This window comes from Thamnophis sirtalis, unplaced genomic scaffold (genome assembly GCF_051295495.1).
Source record: "Thamnophis sirtalis isolate CommonGarterSnake01/CBP01778 unplaced genomic scaffold, rThaSir2_p1.2 scaffold_7, whole genome shotgun sequence".
NCBI classification, from domain to species: Eukaryota; Metazoa; Chordata; class Lepidosauria; order Squamata; family Natricidae; genus Thamnophis; species Thamnophis sirtalis.
The window spans coordinates 9,610,666-9,624,794 of record NW_028261387.1 but is presented as its reverse complement, the minus strand read 5'-3'; the positions used below and the strand labels follow the sequence as shown (position 1 = coordinate 9,624,794).

The following is a 14,129-nucleotide window of genomic DNA, read 5'->3' as shown; positions in this document are numbered from 1 at the left end:
CAAGAAGCATTTTTCATTCTCTCTCTTTCATACACACACACAAAGAGAGAGAGAGAGAGAGAGACAGACTACATTTCTCAAAGATTATATCCTGTAATTACTGAATATTGGAGAAACAAGGGAATTGTCTTTGTGTTCCCTAGTGGCAGGGACTGCTTCATTGCTGATCTGTGCTGCTTATGACATTTTGCACGGAGAGTGTTCTGAGATGTCATACGTTTGATGTTAGAGAACTTTAAAAAAAATTACATTGCCACAGATCTGAAAGAAAAAGAAGTATTAAAAGTAAAAAACTGAACACAGCTTCAGGTGTTGTTGTTTTTTTTTAAACTGCTGATTTGGCCCATTCTTGTTCCTTTTACTTCTGTCTTCAACCATTCTTTGTGTTGCAATTTCTTTAGTTTTTTTTTTGCATAGACAGTGACTATCCTAAAAAGTTGCTCTCCAAATGTGTTGGACCTGTGTACATCCCAACCAGCATTCAAAAGGACAGTTTATTGGTCAGGGATGGAGAAGTCATTTATATGGGGTTTTTCTCCCTTAATTCATTTAACGCTTACAAGAATTCATTTAAAGCTGAGGATATTCAGAAAATATCTAAGAGAAATGAATTTCTTTCTAAAATTTGGAGGTGTCCCAATTCTATATTTATATATCAATGTTTCTAAAGGAAAATTAAGAGCATGCTACATATTTCCACTGTGAAACATTTATTTTCTACTCTCAATATAATTTATCCCTACTGATACATACATAAGATAGGAGTTTATGCAGAGGTGGATTCCTACCAGTTCGCACCTATTCGGTAGAACCGGTTCGTCAAATCTACCGAACTGGTTAGAAGAGGTTCCACCAGTGGACACGGAAAGCAGGCCACACCTACAGAAGAGGTTCCAAAATGTTTTGAAACCCACCACTGGTCCTTGGATATGATTATTCTACACTATCACGCTCATACTTATAAAACTCAGTGCCTCTGTGAAAGGTAAGGATGACTACTGCGTTTGTGGTGCAATCAGAACATTGCGTGTGTTGAAGTTGTTTTAACGCAAACCAAAGATGCCTTTTAAAAAACAAGTTTCCATCCTATTCTTATGCATGCCAGTGCTGTGTGTGAGGTAATTTAAGGTGGTTCTGACAAGTGTCGTCGGCATCTTCATATCTGGTCACATGGGCAGCAAGCCACTCCCATCTGGTCACATGGGCGGAAAGCCACTCCCACAAAGGAGGCCACACCCACAGAGTAGGTTCGAACAATTTTTGAAACCCACCACTGAGTTTATGAGATATACATAAGACTCCAATTACCTGAAAGGAGAATGGTTCCCAGACAGGATAGGCTCAGTATATCAAATAAGCTTAAAGTAACCCAGTTAATACTTGTTTAGCAACTATAAATGGGACTGGCAACATGGTTGTTAAGTGATCCGGTCACTAAGAGAAAGAGCAACTGTGCTTATGATTTTACTTCGGCTTTACAGACCTGTAAAGGTCATAAATGAGAAGATTGGTTGTAAAGTTGCTTTTTCATGACTATCATTAATTCGATTGTTTGCTAAATGAGGCAGTTTCCAAATGAGGGACTACCTATGTGATACTTTGAGAGTGATCCCACCCAAAGATCCTTGAATGAAGTCTAATTCTAAAGAATGCCAAGTTGGCAATGACGAGGGAGGGGCTACGCCTGGGTTTATCACAGCCTGATTGGTCCGTTCACAAAGCTCTTGGCGGGATTGGCAGCTCACCTACGCTCCACATCGGTGAGACTCCAATGCTCCCTGGACGATGTGCTCGTGCAGGCATACTCCCCACCAGGGACTGTCCAGACCTTGCAGTCCCTGGTGTTTTCCATCAATTTCCCCAAAAGTGATCTATTGCCCATGACAGAAATTCACCTGAGTGCAAGAGGTCATTCTTTTACATTTCTATCCTGCTCCCTCACACGAGAGGGAACGCCTTTGACATCGTTTAGACATCCAACGTGCCCTGCGCATCTATCTTAGGTGCACATCAGGTATCTGCAGATCTGAGGCCCTATTCATTTCCTTTCAGCCCGGCTCCTTGGGGGCCAGGGTTTCATCCGCCACTATAAGCAGGTGGCTGCGACAGGCCATCTCCATGGCATATGAGTCCTTGGCCCAATCTCCCCCCTCGGGGATTATGGCCCACTCCACTCGAAGTGCCACCACCACGGCAGCATGGGCCACTAGGGCCCCGTTCTAGGACATTTACCGGGAGGCCGTCTGGTCGTCCCCAACCCCCTTTATCCGGCACTATCGCCTGGATACCTTCACATCTGCGGAGGCGTCCTTTGGGCTCTGGGTCCTCAAGAAGGTGGCGACAGCCCCTCTCCCGGGGTCTTAATCTTCCCTCCATGGGACTGAGCTTGGGTATGTCCCAGGCATAGCCCCTCCCTCGATTCTATTAGAAAAAGAATGTTGATTGGTGTGTACCAAGGACCTGTGGGTAGCCAGAAGAACTGAGGCGGAGACGGGAATAAAGGCTAACAAATTTTATTCCCTAACAAGTACAGGCTAACAATTCAGAACCGGCTTTAGATAGGAATGCGCGCTGCTCGTTTGGACAGCTCCCTTTTTATACAGGAGCTGTCAAACGATCAGCCAATTGGGTGTCGAGCGCTTCCCGCTTAAACTCTTTATTTTAGCGCATGCTCAGAACGTGACATTGATCCTTACCTGAATGTTGCTTTTCAGTAGAATAGAGGGAGGGGCTACACCCCAGTTAATTTGCACGTAGATAATTAGTGCGGGTGAAGGACAGTTGGGTGGAGGTGTCTCTCATTCGTTTGTTTGTTTTTCAACGTATGTGTGGTCATGCGACTTTGAGGAACTGAGAGCCAACAGAGAAAGGAGGATATTAAAAGAAATTTCCCTCAGTCTTTGGGCCAATCAGGCTGTGACAAATGCAGGCATAGCCCCACCCTCTATTCTACTGAAAAGCAAAATTCAAGTAAGGACCAACATTCTTTTTGTGCATCATTTGGATTGAAGGACTGCATTGTACAATTCAGAAAACTAATATAATTAAGGAGTAATTAATGCTTTAACAGCTGGTGCGAACTACATTTTTTATATATTTAGAAATGTGGGCCCAAGATATCAAATATATTTATTATAACATAACCCAGAGGTTTTCAAGTGGTAGTTTACGGCCACCAGAAGGTCATAAGTTAATTAGAGTGGGGGGAGGGTATCACAATTTGGTGGGATGCTTCCACATGCAAAACAGGATGGTTGCCAGAACTTATTGCTACTTTTCCTGGTCAAGCTGACAGCTGGCTTCTCTAAGCAAAGACTAGAGTGAGGTCTGACTGGGCTCTGCTTTCAATGTACAAATGTCATGGCTTGTGCATTGACAGCTGGATTATTGCCAGAATTTATTCCTTCTCTGGCTGGAGGAACTGGCTGTCAGCATATAGAATAGAGAGGGAAGTCTGGATCAGCATTGTAACAGGGCTCTGGGTATAGATGCACAGACCCCAAAACATGGCTGGCTGTCAGAATTTGCTCCTACTCTTCTCGGAGAAGATGGCAGCTAGCTTGTCCGAGTACAACTCTGGATGTGCTCTGTCAGGAGTCCCACTTTGGGTGTGCAAACTCAATCACTGTCAGAATTTGTTCTTGTTCTGCCTGAACAAGCAGATAGCGAAGTCAGGATTTTCTATAGTTGTTGCTGGAAAGAAGAAATATCAGTAAAACATAAATGGGGAATGAATGAGAAAGGTGAGCGATTGCCCGAAAGAATAAAAACCTAGCTTCTAGGAAGGATTCAGAACGAAGCAAGCTCATCCTTTCTATTAAAAAGATAGCTTTCAAATTGCTTTATTCTCATTTACGTTTATTTTATGAAGTTGCAAGGCCCTAACATTTTTGTTTGGTATTTAGATTAACATTTAACCATTAAAAGCAAGTGGCATGTGTATCTTTTGCCTAACCTTCAGCCCAGGGGTGGGTTTCAAAAATTGTTCGAACCTACTCTGTGGGTGTGGCCTCCTTTGTGGGAGTGGCTTGCCACCCATGTGACCGGATGGGAGCTCCTTGCCGCCCATGTGACCAGATATGAAGATGCCGACGACACTTGTCAGAACCACCTTAATTACCTCACACACAGCACTGGCATGCATAAGAATATGATGTAAACTTGTTTTTTAAAAGGCGTCTTTGGTTTGCGTTAAAACAACTTCAACACACGCAACGTTCTGATTGCACCACAAACGCAGTCGTCATCCTTACCTTTCACAGAGGCACTGAGTTTTATAAATATGTGCATGATAGTGTAGAATAATCATATCCAAGGACCAGTGGTGGGTTTCAAAAAAATTTGGAACCTCTTCTGTAGGTGTGGCCTGCTTTCCGGGTCCACTGGTGGAACCTCTTCTAACCGGTTCGGTAGATTTGACGAACCGGTTCTACCGAATAGGTGCGAACTGGTAGGAATCCACCTCTGCTTCGGCCATATCTACTTAAGGAGGGAGTGGAAGAACATGATAAAGGAAAGGGAGAAATGGAATTCAAAGTAATACTGTAAAACCAGAGACAATAACCCCTATGTGGTATCCATTAACAAGAGAATTTTCTTTGTGGTTATGTATGTGGATATGATTTAGCATATTATACTTAAAATTCACCTTCTATTTTTCGCCCTCCAGATAGCAAAAAAAAGCCCAATGCTCAAACCGGAAGCCCGTTCGCTCTCCCCAGGTTCAAAAAAAGCTGTGCGCGCATGCGTGCGGCAGTGGGAGGCGGAGTCACGTGCACATGCGCAGGGGGCACGGTGGTTGGAACCCCCCCAGGTCCCAAGAAATCTGTACGCGCATATGTGCGGCAGTGGTAGGGGGAGTCACGTGCACATGCGCAGGGGGCACGGTGCAGGGGTTTAAATTATGGGGGTGGGCATGCAAGCGCACGCGCACGCTCTTTTAGCACCCAAGGCGAAAAAGGTTCACCATCACTGTTCTAGGCAGTTGTAGTACTGAGCTCCCCTCGCATCCGCAAATCCCAAACCCAACCAAACCTTTCAGTCTAGTTAATGCTGATTAAATTTTAACATTGACTTGCCCTGTAAATGAAATCTGTAGACCACTAACTTTTCAGTAACTGATTTAAGATTACAGAAATCTATCTGGGATTGAATAAATATACTTAACTTTTTTCATGATACAATTCTTAGGCTCGTGGCAGGGTCGGTATCATACCAGTGAAACCCTTAGATGTAGTCCAAAGAAAAGAAAAGCAGACAATATTGATTTCATTGATCTTACCTTTTTTGAAACACTCTATACTTAAAAAAGAAAGAAGCTGAAATAAATATGCAAGATCACCATCACAAGACACAGGAGTTTTAAAATACATTATCTAGCAATACAGAACGCCCCTGAGGGAGATGGGTGGTTCAAAGAATATGAAAACTAACTAAATAAATAAAATAGAAAAAACAAAGCGATGAAAGGGTAGAACAAAAGCTTTGGCTGAAATGGGCTCAGGAATATTGAGAAAGATCTTGGGGTGGGGGGAGGGAAATGCATGTATTCAGCTTATACTGGTATAATTCAATTATATTTTTTTGTCTGAAGAGGAAAGGCTTGAATGCAAGGAAAAGCTAATGGGGCAATAGCTTTGAATTGATCTGTTTCTGCATTTGATATATTTTATTTAAACGGCATGATGTTTTGAACGAAATTGGAATTCACGCATACCTCCAACAGGCCCCCTCCCCATCCCTGTGTTTGCCTCCTTCGCTTGCAAAGGCTCTTCCTTCACTTCGCACTTCTAATAGAACATGGTAACATTCCAGTGATTTCTGCCAAACACTGTACTGACTTTTAATAACTTGGGAGTTATAGGCTTCATTTGTGCCTCTGGCCATTCCTGGTCATCTCCTTATATAATCAGGCTGGTTTTGGGCCAGGAAGAATGGTGCCATTAGAACTCTGAAGTGTGAGTGACTTTTTTTTTTTAGTCAAGTTTATTTATTTTATTTATTTATTTATTTGACTTATATACCGCTTCATAGGGCTTTCAGCCCTCTCTAAGCGGTTTACAATTTTTTTAGCAAAGTGAGTCAGCAAATCGCCCCCACAGTCCGGGTCCTCATTTCACCCACCTCGGAAGGATGGAAGGCTGAGTCGACCTTGAGCCGGTGAGATTTGAACCGCTGAACTGCAGATCACAGTCAGCTAAAGTGGCCTGCAGTACTGCACCCTAACCACTGTGCCACCTCGGCTCCTGTGAAAATAACGTTGAAATGCATTGCAAATATTTCATAAAATTAATGGAAAAATAAATATTTTTGGGAGAATGCATTAGAATGGTATTATGCACTGCAGTGTATTGGGAACAAATGGCAACGCGTGGAAACTGTTTTTATGAAGACATTTCGGAAGCCACACTATGGAAGTAATGTCTGGAGCAGATGAGTGAGTAGCATTTCCTTAACAAATGAATACCGTTCTCATAGTTTTCTCCTTCCTCCGCCACCCAGCTTTTAATATGCAGTTTCAGAATTCAGATACACTTTATGAAAGCAATTATTTATAATGAGCTAAGGTGCTCTGTCAGATGCTATCACTGCAGTGTGGCAGGCTCAGTGGCCTTGGGTTTTGTTTTAAGCATTTTGTAGCTTCACATTTAGTAAACCACTTACAGAATGTTTTCATAGACCATATGAAAGCCATGTTTGTTTGATGCGATGAACATGTGATTCTGTGCCTGTTACTGTAGGAGGCAGTTTCTCTTCCTTGAAATAAAATGCGCTGCATGTTTTGTCATGTTTATCTTACATTTGGTAAGATTGCTTTTTTCCTTTTTTTTATTAACTTCTCTCCCACGCTAATTTATGATGAAGATTTATTTATTTATGTGAGGTACCTGCCATCTCAATTCAAGATGATGAGCACAGTGGCATTTCACACTGAGACACAATGTCATCCCCTGTTCTTCCAGCAAGAAAGAACTCTTGGATGGTCATTAATGTTGACCAAAAGTAATTAGTTTTTGCGTCACCTGGATTTTTTAAAAAACCCACAACATGTCTTACCTGCTGATTGGGGTTGAGGGAGGTTGACATCCTTATCATCTCGACAAGTGCTAGCTTATCAACTATTGGAAAGATTAGATTAGGTGGACAAATAGTGTATTTGGTATAACTTGTTTTCTATCTACTTAGCTTCTAGTACAGACGCGTAAAGGGACGCGGTGGCTCGATGGCTAAGGCGCTGAGCTTGTCGATCAGAAAGGTCAGCAGTTTGACAGATCGAATCCCTAGCGCTGCGTAAAGGAGTGAGCTCCCGTTACTTGTCCCAGCTTCTGCCAACCTAGCAGTTTGAAAGAATGTAGAAAAATGCAAGTAGAAAAATAGGAACCACCTTTTGTAGGAAGGTAACAGGGTTCCGCACGCCTTCGGCATTTAGTCATGCTGCCCACCTGGCCCCCTAGAGTTGGGAATACAGATGTGTAAGGGGAATCTTTACCTCACAGAAGCTAATTTGTGAAGGATACAAATTGCCTTCTTCTAAACCAGTGCTGCCCACCCTAAATAACTTCTAAATTTTGCTTTAGGTAAAAGGACATTTACAAATGTGTCCAGTGTATTGGAGCAAGAAAATGAAACAGAACTGCAAGGCAGTGGTACCTAAATATTTTAAGTTTTGCTCTTCGACGAATAAGAAAAGGAATAGGTAGGCTTGATGGACCCATTCTTTTTGATTATGAGCTTTTAGTAAGGGATTACTCTCAATCTTGCAAACATTATCTTTTCAATACAAGGATAAGAACTTACTGTAGGTTTGGAAAATGAAAATTCTCATTTTGGGAAGGATTGTTCTGTAAGCCACTGCCTGCCACAATTTTCATGTTGTCCTTTTTTTCTGAAATCATTTCCTTTGCAAATGGGCAATGTTCTTAATCGTAAACAGAATTTTATTTTGCATGTATTGGGTTTGGAGAAAAATACCACATTTTTCTCCTTGAATGATACCTAGAACAATTCAAGACTTAAAATGAAAACACTATGAAATACTCATTCCAGAATTCAGAGCTTAAAATGACTGGGAATGTCTAATGCTTTGCCAAGAAACTCCCCTCCCCCTCCTTCCCCTCCCCTCCTCCTTCTTCCTCCTCTTCTTCCTTTCCCTCCTCCTCGCCTCCTCCTTCTCCTGCTTTACATTAAATGTGTTACAAGGTCAGCTTTTTAAAGAATATATTAATTTTTTTTATAAGATTGCATATGACTTTATGGAATTTTAGGCTACGAAGTTATCATTTTGGGTTATATAAATGAACAAATTTATACGAAGTATGTTATAATACAGAGAACCAGTTGAAGGTTTTAGCAATATCATAATCCTGTAACATAAGTAAGAAAGGCTAAATTTTAGATGTAACAGAAAGGAAACATAAATGGTAACAATAGCTAGACTTACTGTATATAAAGATCATTTGGATTTTAGAAAAATAAAAATAAAGGTTACATTGGCACTGATAAAATCACCATAAGTCAATTGCAAAAGCAGCTTTATTCAGAAAAACTTACATCCTATGACAATACCTTTAACACTAAAAACATCCACATCTGCTTATCCCTTGAGAAGGACTTGATAGGTAGACAAAAATGCTAAATTCAGATTGAACTCCTGGCTGACTGTGCAATGAACTATAAGTATAATAACTTGATAGGCGGATAAAGATGCCGAATCTAGTCTAAACAGGTATACAACAAATCATCATCATCATCATCATCATCTTGCTGGGTGGACCTAGATTTCTCTTCTTCAAGCCAGCTCTGGTCAAGCTTCTTTGGTTGTGGATGAGTATCAGAACTAGATGCAGATAACACTGTAATATATTTATTTATTTATTTTATTTTTTTATATTTAGCACTTCTAGACTGCCCCTCTCCTCAAAAAGGCATTATGGGTAGTGCACAGTACAATATCAGAAAATAAAAAGTAAATAAATTACATTAAATACGCAAACATTAAAATATACAACATTGGAATATCTGGGACAGATCCTCCTGGAGGTCGCGAAGACATTGACTTGAAGGCAAATTGAAGGTTGGTCAGTCAGTTGACAAATGTACCAACAAATGTACCAAATCAACAAAACAAATTAACAAACCACCAAACATGGAACATTTTTTTCGAACATGTTCAGAATATTGAACAAAAATTGGCATGTTCCCACACTGCAGGGCATCATACTGAGTAGGCTGATAATAGGCGTGAAGTCTTCAGCATTTAATAAGTATTTCCAATGGCACACTTCTCTATTCTGGGTTGTAAAAGGCTCTTTAAATAGATGGGAACTATTGTACAGCATTTTGATAACTTTCAGCTGAACTGTCTGCCTTAATGGGAGAGGCACAGTGCAAAGCCTTTAGAACAGTGTTGTAAAACTGGTGCTGAAAGTAGAATCATAGGGTTGGAAGGGACCTTGGAGGTCTTCTACTCCAACCCTCTGCTCAAGTAGGTTACCTTATATCATTCTGCACATATGGTTGTCTAATCTCTTCTTGAAAATCTCCATTGACCCACAACTTTAGGAGACAAGCCATTACGCTGATTGATTGTTTTTTCTTGTCAGGAAATTTCTCCTTGGTTCTAGGTTGGATCTCTCTTTAATGACCTTCCACTTGTTACTTCTTGTGCTGCTCTCAGGTGCTTTGGAGAATAAGTCAACCTCCTATTTTCGGTGATAGCCCTAGAGTATTGGAAGACCGCTCACCCCTAATCTTCTCTTCGTTAGTCTAGACATACCGAGTTCTCTTAACTGTTCCTTGTACGGTTTAGCCTCTAGACTCCTTAATCTCCTTGCTGCTCTTCTCTGTACTCTTGCTAGGGTACTCAGCATCTTTTTTGTATCATGGTGACCAGAACTGGGTGCAGTATTCCAAGTGTGATCTCACTAGTGCAGTATAAAACAGTATTAGATCTTGATACTATCCCTTGATGCAGCCTATGAGTGCATTGGCATTTCTGGCAGCTGCAGCACACTGTTGGCCCATACCAGGGGTGGGTTTCTCACCCCGTTCCAACGGCATCCTCGCGCACGCGTGTGGCGCGTGTGGCGTGTGCATGCACGTGTGCGGCGCACGCATGCATACTAGCGTCTATGCGATGCTCCAGCTGCTCCTGGAGGATCGCGCAGGCGCTGTATGCGTCCTGCGCATGTGTGGAAGCATAGAACTCGTCAAAACCGGGTAAGGAGCGCGCGCGGGCACGCGGGCGCGCGGGTGGGCCCTTCGCCGTTCCCGGAAGTTACTTACTTCTGGGTTCGCCGACCAACCGGTTCGCAGGGACCGCCGCGAACTGGTTGAAACCCACCCTGGCCCATACTTAAGTGATGGTCCACTAGAACACCTAAATCTGTCTCATAGACACTACTATTGGAGCAGGTACCATTTATTGTAGATTCTGTTTTCTTGCCTAAGTGCAGTTCTCGCCACTGAAATGCATTTTGTTCAAAAAGGCCCAGCGTTCAAATCTATCAAGGTCCTCCTGAATCTTGAGTCTATCTTCTAAAGTGCTAACAATTCCCCCCCCCCACATTGATGTTATCTGCAAATTATAGGTAGTGTTATAGGCAATGTTTCACTCACAGAACGTGCATATATTGTAAGTATATGAAATTTAAATTATGAGAGGAAATTTAAAAAGAATAATTGCAGCGATCTAATTTTATTCTGGCAAAGCAATATAATTCTTAATTTTTACTCGAATAGAATCCTCATTTGTGTAAGAAAGGCTAGGGAACATTCATAGTTTAATAGATTAATAGGAAATCATGTTAATATAATTGACTCAAACATCTACTTTACATTGCTAAATTTCTTCTTTTTAAACAAACAGAAGCTGGGAGCTTTGAAGTTTTGTAAGCAGAAGTGTTTAATTGTTTCTTTCTATGCTTTTCACTTTTTTTAAAAAGGAAACATCTCTCTCTCTCTTTTTAATATCTGCAGAATATTTTAGCTCTCAACCCTCGTATACAAACTCATGCATCTTTGAATTCAACTGCAGCAAAGAAAGTGGAGAAAAAACACTGGAAAAGGAATGCAGATAAAAACTGTTCAGTAAGTATAACAACTATTATTATTAACTTTGGATCTGGGTGAAGGCTGAGTTCCTTAATTGTACACTAGATTGCAGTAATTGTATATCAGTAAGCAAACATTGTGTTCTTTATTTCCCAAACTGTGATTTGTAATCTTGCTTGCTTTGGAGAGATTTTTCTATCTGTTTTTTTTTTAATGGCTCAAATGACATGGCAACTTGAGGTTTAATGAACTTACGCCCTGTCAAATCAATAGGATAGAAGGGAACATGACAACTAGCAGATCTGGCCTCTCCACTATCCTGCAGCTTCCTTGCACTAAATGCCTCACATAAAGGATTCTGGAAGACAGAGAAAAAAGGCTTTCCTTTTTCTCTTTTTGGAGATATTAGCATCTGCTTGATTTAAAAGAGCGTCTATTGTGGTTTTATTTACAACTGTTTTGATTATTCTGTTAGCCTGCTAGGCTGGACATAAATAATTGTAATAAATATAGATTGAAAATAGGATAAAATTCAGTTTCATGCAAGCTTTTATGTCTGGATATCCTTGGAAACTGATGTGCTTTTGTCCTAGCTACACATCTGAAGGGAAGGAAAACAAATATTCTGAAATATTCCGGTTTCCAATCTTGGACATTTTAGGACAGAGAAAAAAAAGGATGTTGCTTCCCTGAGTATCAATCTTGAAAAGACAGAAGGAGTGGCATCTAATTTGCTGCTTACAATTCCTTTTTCCATTCCCTTTTTCCTTTTTTGAACACCATTATAAGTGGTAGAGATCTGTTAGCTCAAATCAAAACAGATTTAGGTGTGTTATGAAAAGCCATGTGGTGTAGCGGTGAAGAACTTTTGAACCAGGAAAATCCCGGTTCAAGTTCACTTAAAACCTAGGAACTCACTGCGTGATTTTGGCTGAATCATTCTCTTTCATCCCAAACCTACTTAACAGAATTGCTGTTGTGGGTATAAAAATGAAGGAAATTCCCATGTAAGCTGCCTTGAGCTCATGGAGGAAAGGTAGGATATAAATCTAACAAAATGAATAAAACAATGTGGCAGGGATTGTTGATTTTGAAATAATGCCTCAGGCTTGTTAGCTCTGGTGGGAGTGACGAAAGAAGCTATGAATGATTTAATGAGCCATTTGCAGTCATACTGCTGTGGAGGCATAAAAATAAATAAATAAACTTTGCGCAGTATATTAACATAAACATTTCCTTTCCAGAACATATTTAAATTGAAATATGGTAATTAAGAGCGAAAACAAAAATCTATCTCAAATCCTACTGGGTGATACTTTTAGTATATTGGAACGCACCCTTGATTGTATGGGTACATTCACAAATTTTGAGAGCATGTAATGGGTGCCTATTTACAATATGTCTGCCCGAGCATTGCATGGCCAATCACAAATTATCCTTATCAGAAGGCAAACTAATCCCCAAGAGTATTCTATAAGGATTTTATAATCTCAGTAGAGTTTAAAGTAATTCCTGTGAAGGAATATGTTGATAGAAATATAGGATGATGTTTACTTATGTCTTATGCTTGATATTGTAAACCCAGCATGGATCTTTTTGGAATGTGTGTGTCTGTTCATTCATTCATTTCAATTCATTCATTCATTCATTCATTCATTCATTCATTCATTCATTCATTCATTCATTCATTCAGCAAGATTGGCACACTGCCAGCATTCCATTAGTAGCTGTCACTGCCTTAGAACAACGGCCCCCATCCTTTTGGGCACCAGCGACTGGTTCCATGGAGATATGTTTTTCCAGGGACTGGAGGGGGTATGGTTTCATGTGCTGCCTGTATCCCATGGATGGGGCTTCACTTGTTTGTGTCGCCTCATTTCTGGCATGGCGTGGCCGGGTACCGGTCCACAGATTGAGGTTTGGGAACTCCTGCCCTAGAATTACACCAAGTCTACCTTGATTGGGCAAATGTTGGAATAGAATGATGGTCAGGCACCAGGAGTGGAAAAGAAATGAACAAAATGTTGAAGAGTTTGAGAAAAGATTACTAAGTCCTGAAGAAGAAGAAATCACATGAAAGAAACAACAACAACAAAAATCTTAATTTTATTTTGTATATAAGACATGATAAGAGACTTTCAAGATTCTGTTATAATATCCTGTAAAAATAAAAAAACATTCTTGAAACCCTTTCTGGTCTTGTTTCTTCTCCTTGCTACTTCAAAGGGTTGGCGATGTGGTGTCTTCCAATTCAATACAACTGGCATGTAAAAGATAATTTGCTCGCAGAAGTGTGGAAAACATTTCTGAATATAGTTTTCTGGACAATAAAAGAAAAGGGATAAATGCTTTTAATTTTGCAAGATTATGTTAAATAACCTTACAATAACAATAGAGCCAGTCCTGGTTGTGCTTTTTGTCTAGTCTGCCTGAATAGGGCTAACAGAAGTTGACCTAATTTACAGAAAATGGCCCATTGTTCAAGGACAGTCTCAATTCAGAAATAGAGAAATATGTCACTGAACTACAATTCCCAGTATCCCAAGCTAAAAAGCTCATAGTGAGAAATGATGGCAGTTGTCCAGGAACAAAAAGCCATAATTTCCCTATTACTTGTGGATTCCCAATGGAGCAATATGCAAGTTATCTTTTCATGTATGTTGAGATCGCTTATATATACTTTTATATACACTTATATTTTTAAATAAGTATATGCAATTATATCTAAGTATATACAAGATATATATGTATATGTGTATTGATTTTTTTTTGCTGATAAATAAATGAAGAGAGACTAGTATAGATCTATTTCAAGCTATTTAGCTCTCATCAGCTAGCCATACCCTTTCTGGGATTTGAACCTGGGCTATTTTACATGTTAGGCAATTATAAGAACCTCTAAGCCACAAGCTCTCCTCTCTTATCAGCTGAGCCAGGGGAATGTGTGTGTGTGTGTATACGTATGTGTGTGTGTGTGTGTGTGTGTGTGTGTATGTATGTATGTATGTGTGTCTATTTAGAGTTACAACTCCCAGTATGGCCAAATATGGGAGAAAGTTCACTACTTCCATTCTCTG

The 14,129-nt window shown here is 40.4% G+C and overlaps 1 protein-coding gene across 2 annotated transcripts in view; it reads left to right on the top strand.

The window, feature by feature from the left end:
* Window positions 1–14,129, top strand: part of DPYD (dihydropyrimidine dehydrogenase) — a 646,680-nt gene that overhangs the window by 30,221 nt on the left and 602,330 nt on the right. For both annotated transcript variants that reach the window (XM_087719294.1, XM_087719293.1), the window contains exon 2: window positions 10,978–11,088. In XM_087719294.1, coding sequence (XP_087575420.1) covers window positions 11,069–11,088 — 20 coding nt within the window. In that variant the 5' untranslated portion in view covers window positions 10,978–11,068. The remainder of the gene's footprint in view (window positions 1–10,977; window positions 11,089–14,129) is intronic.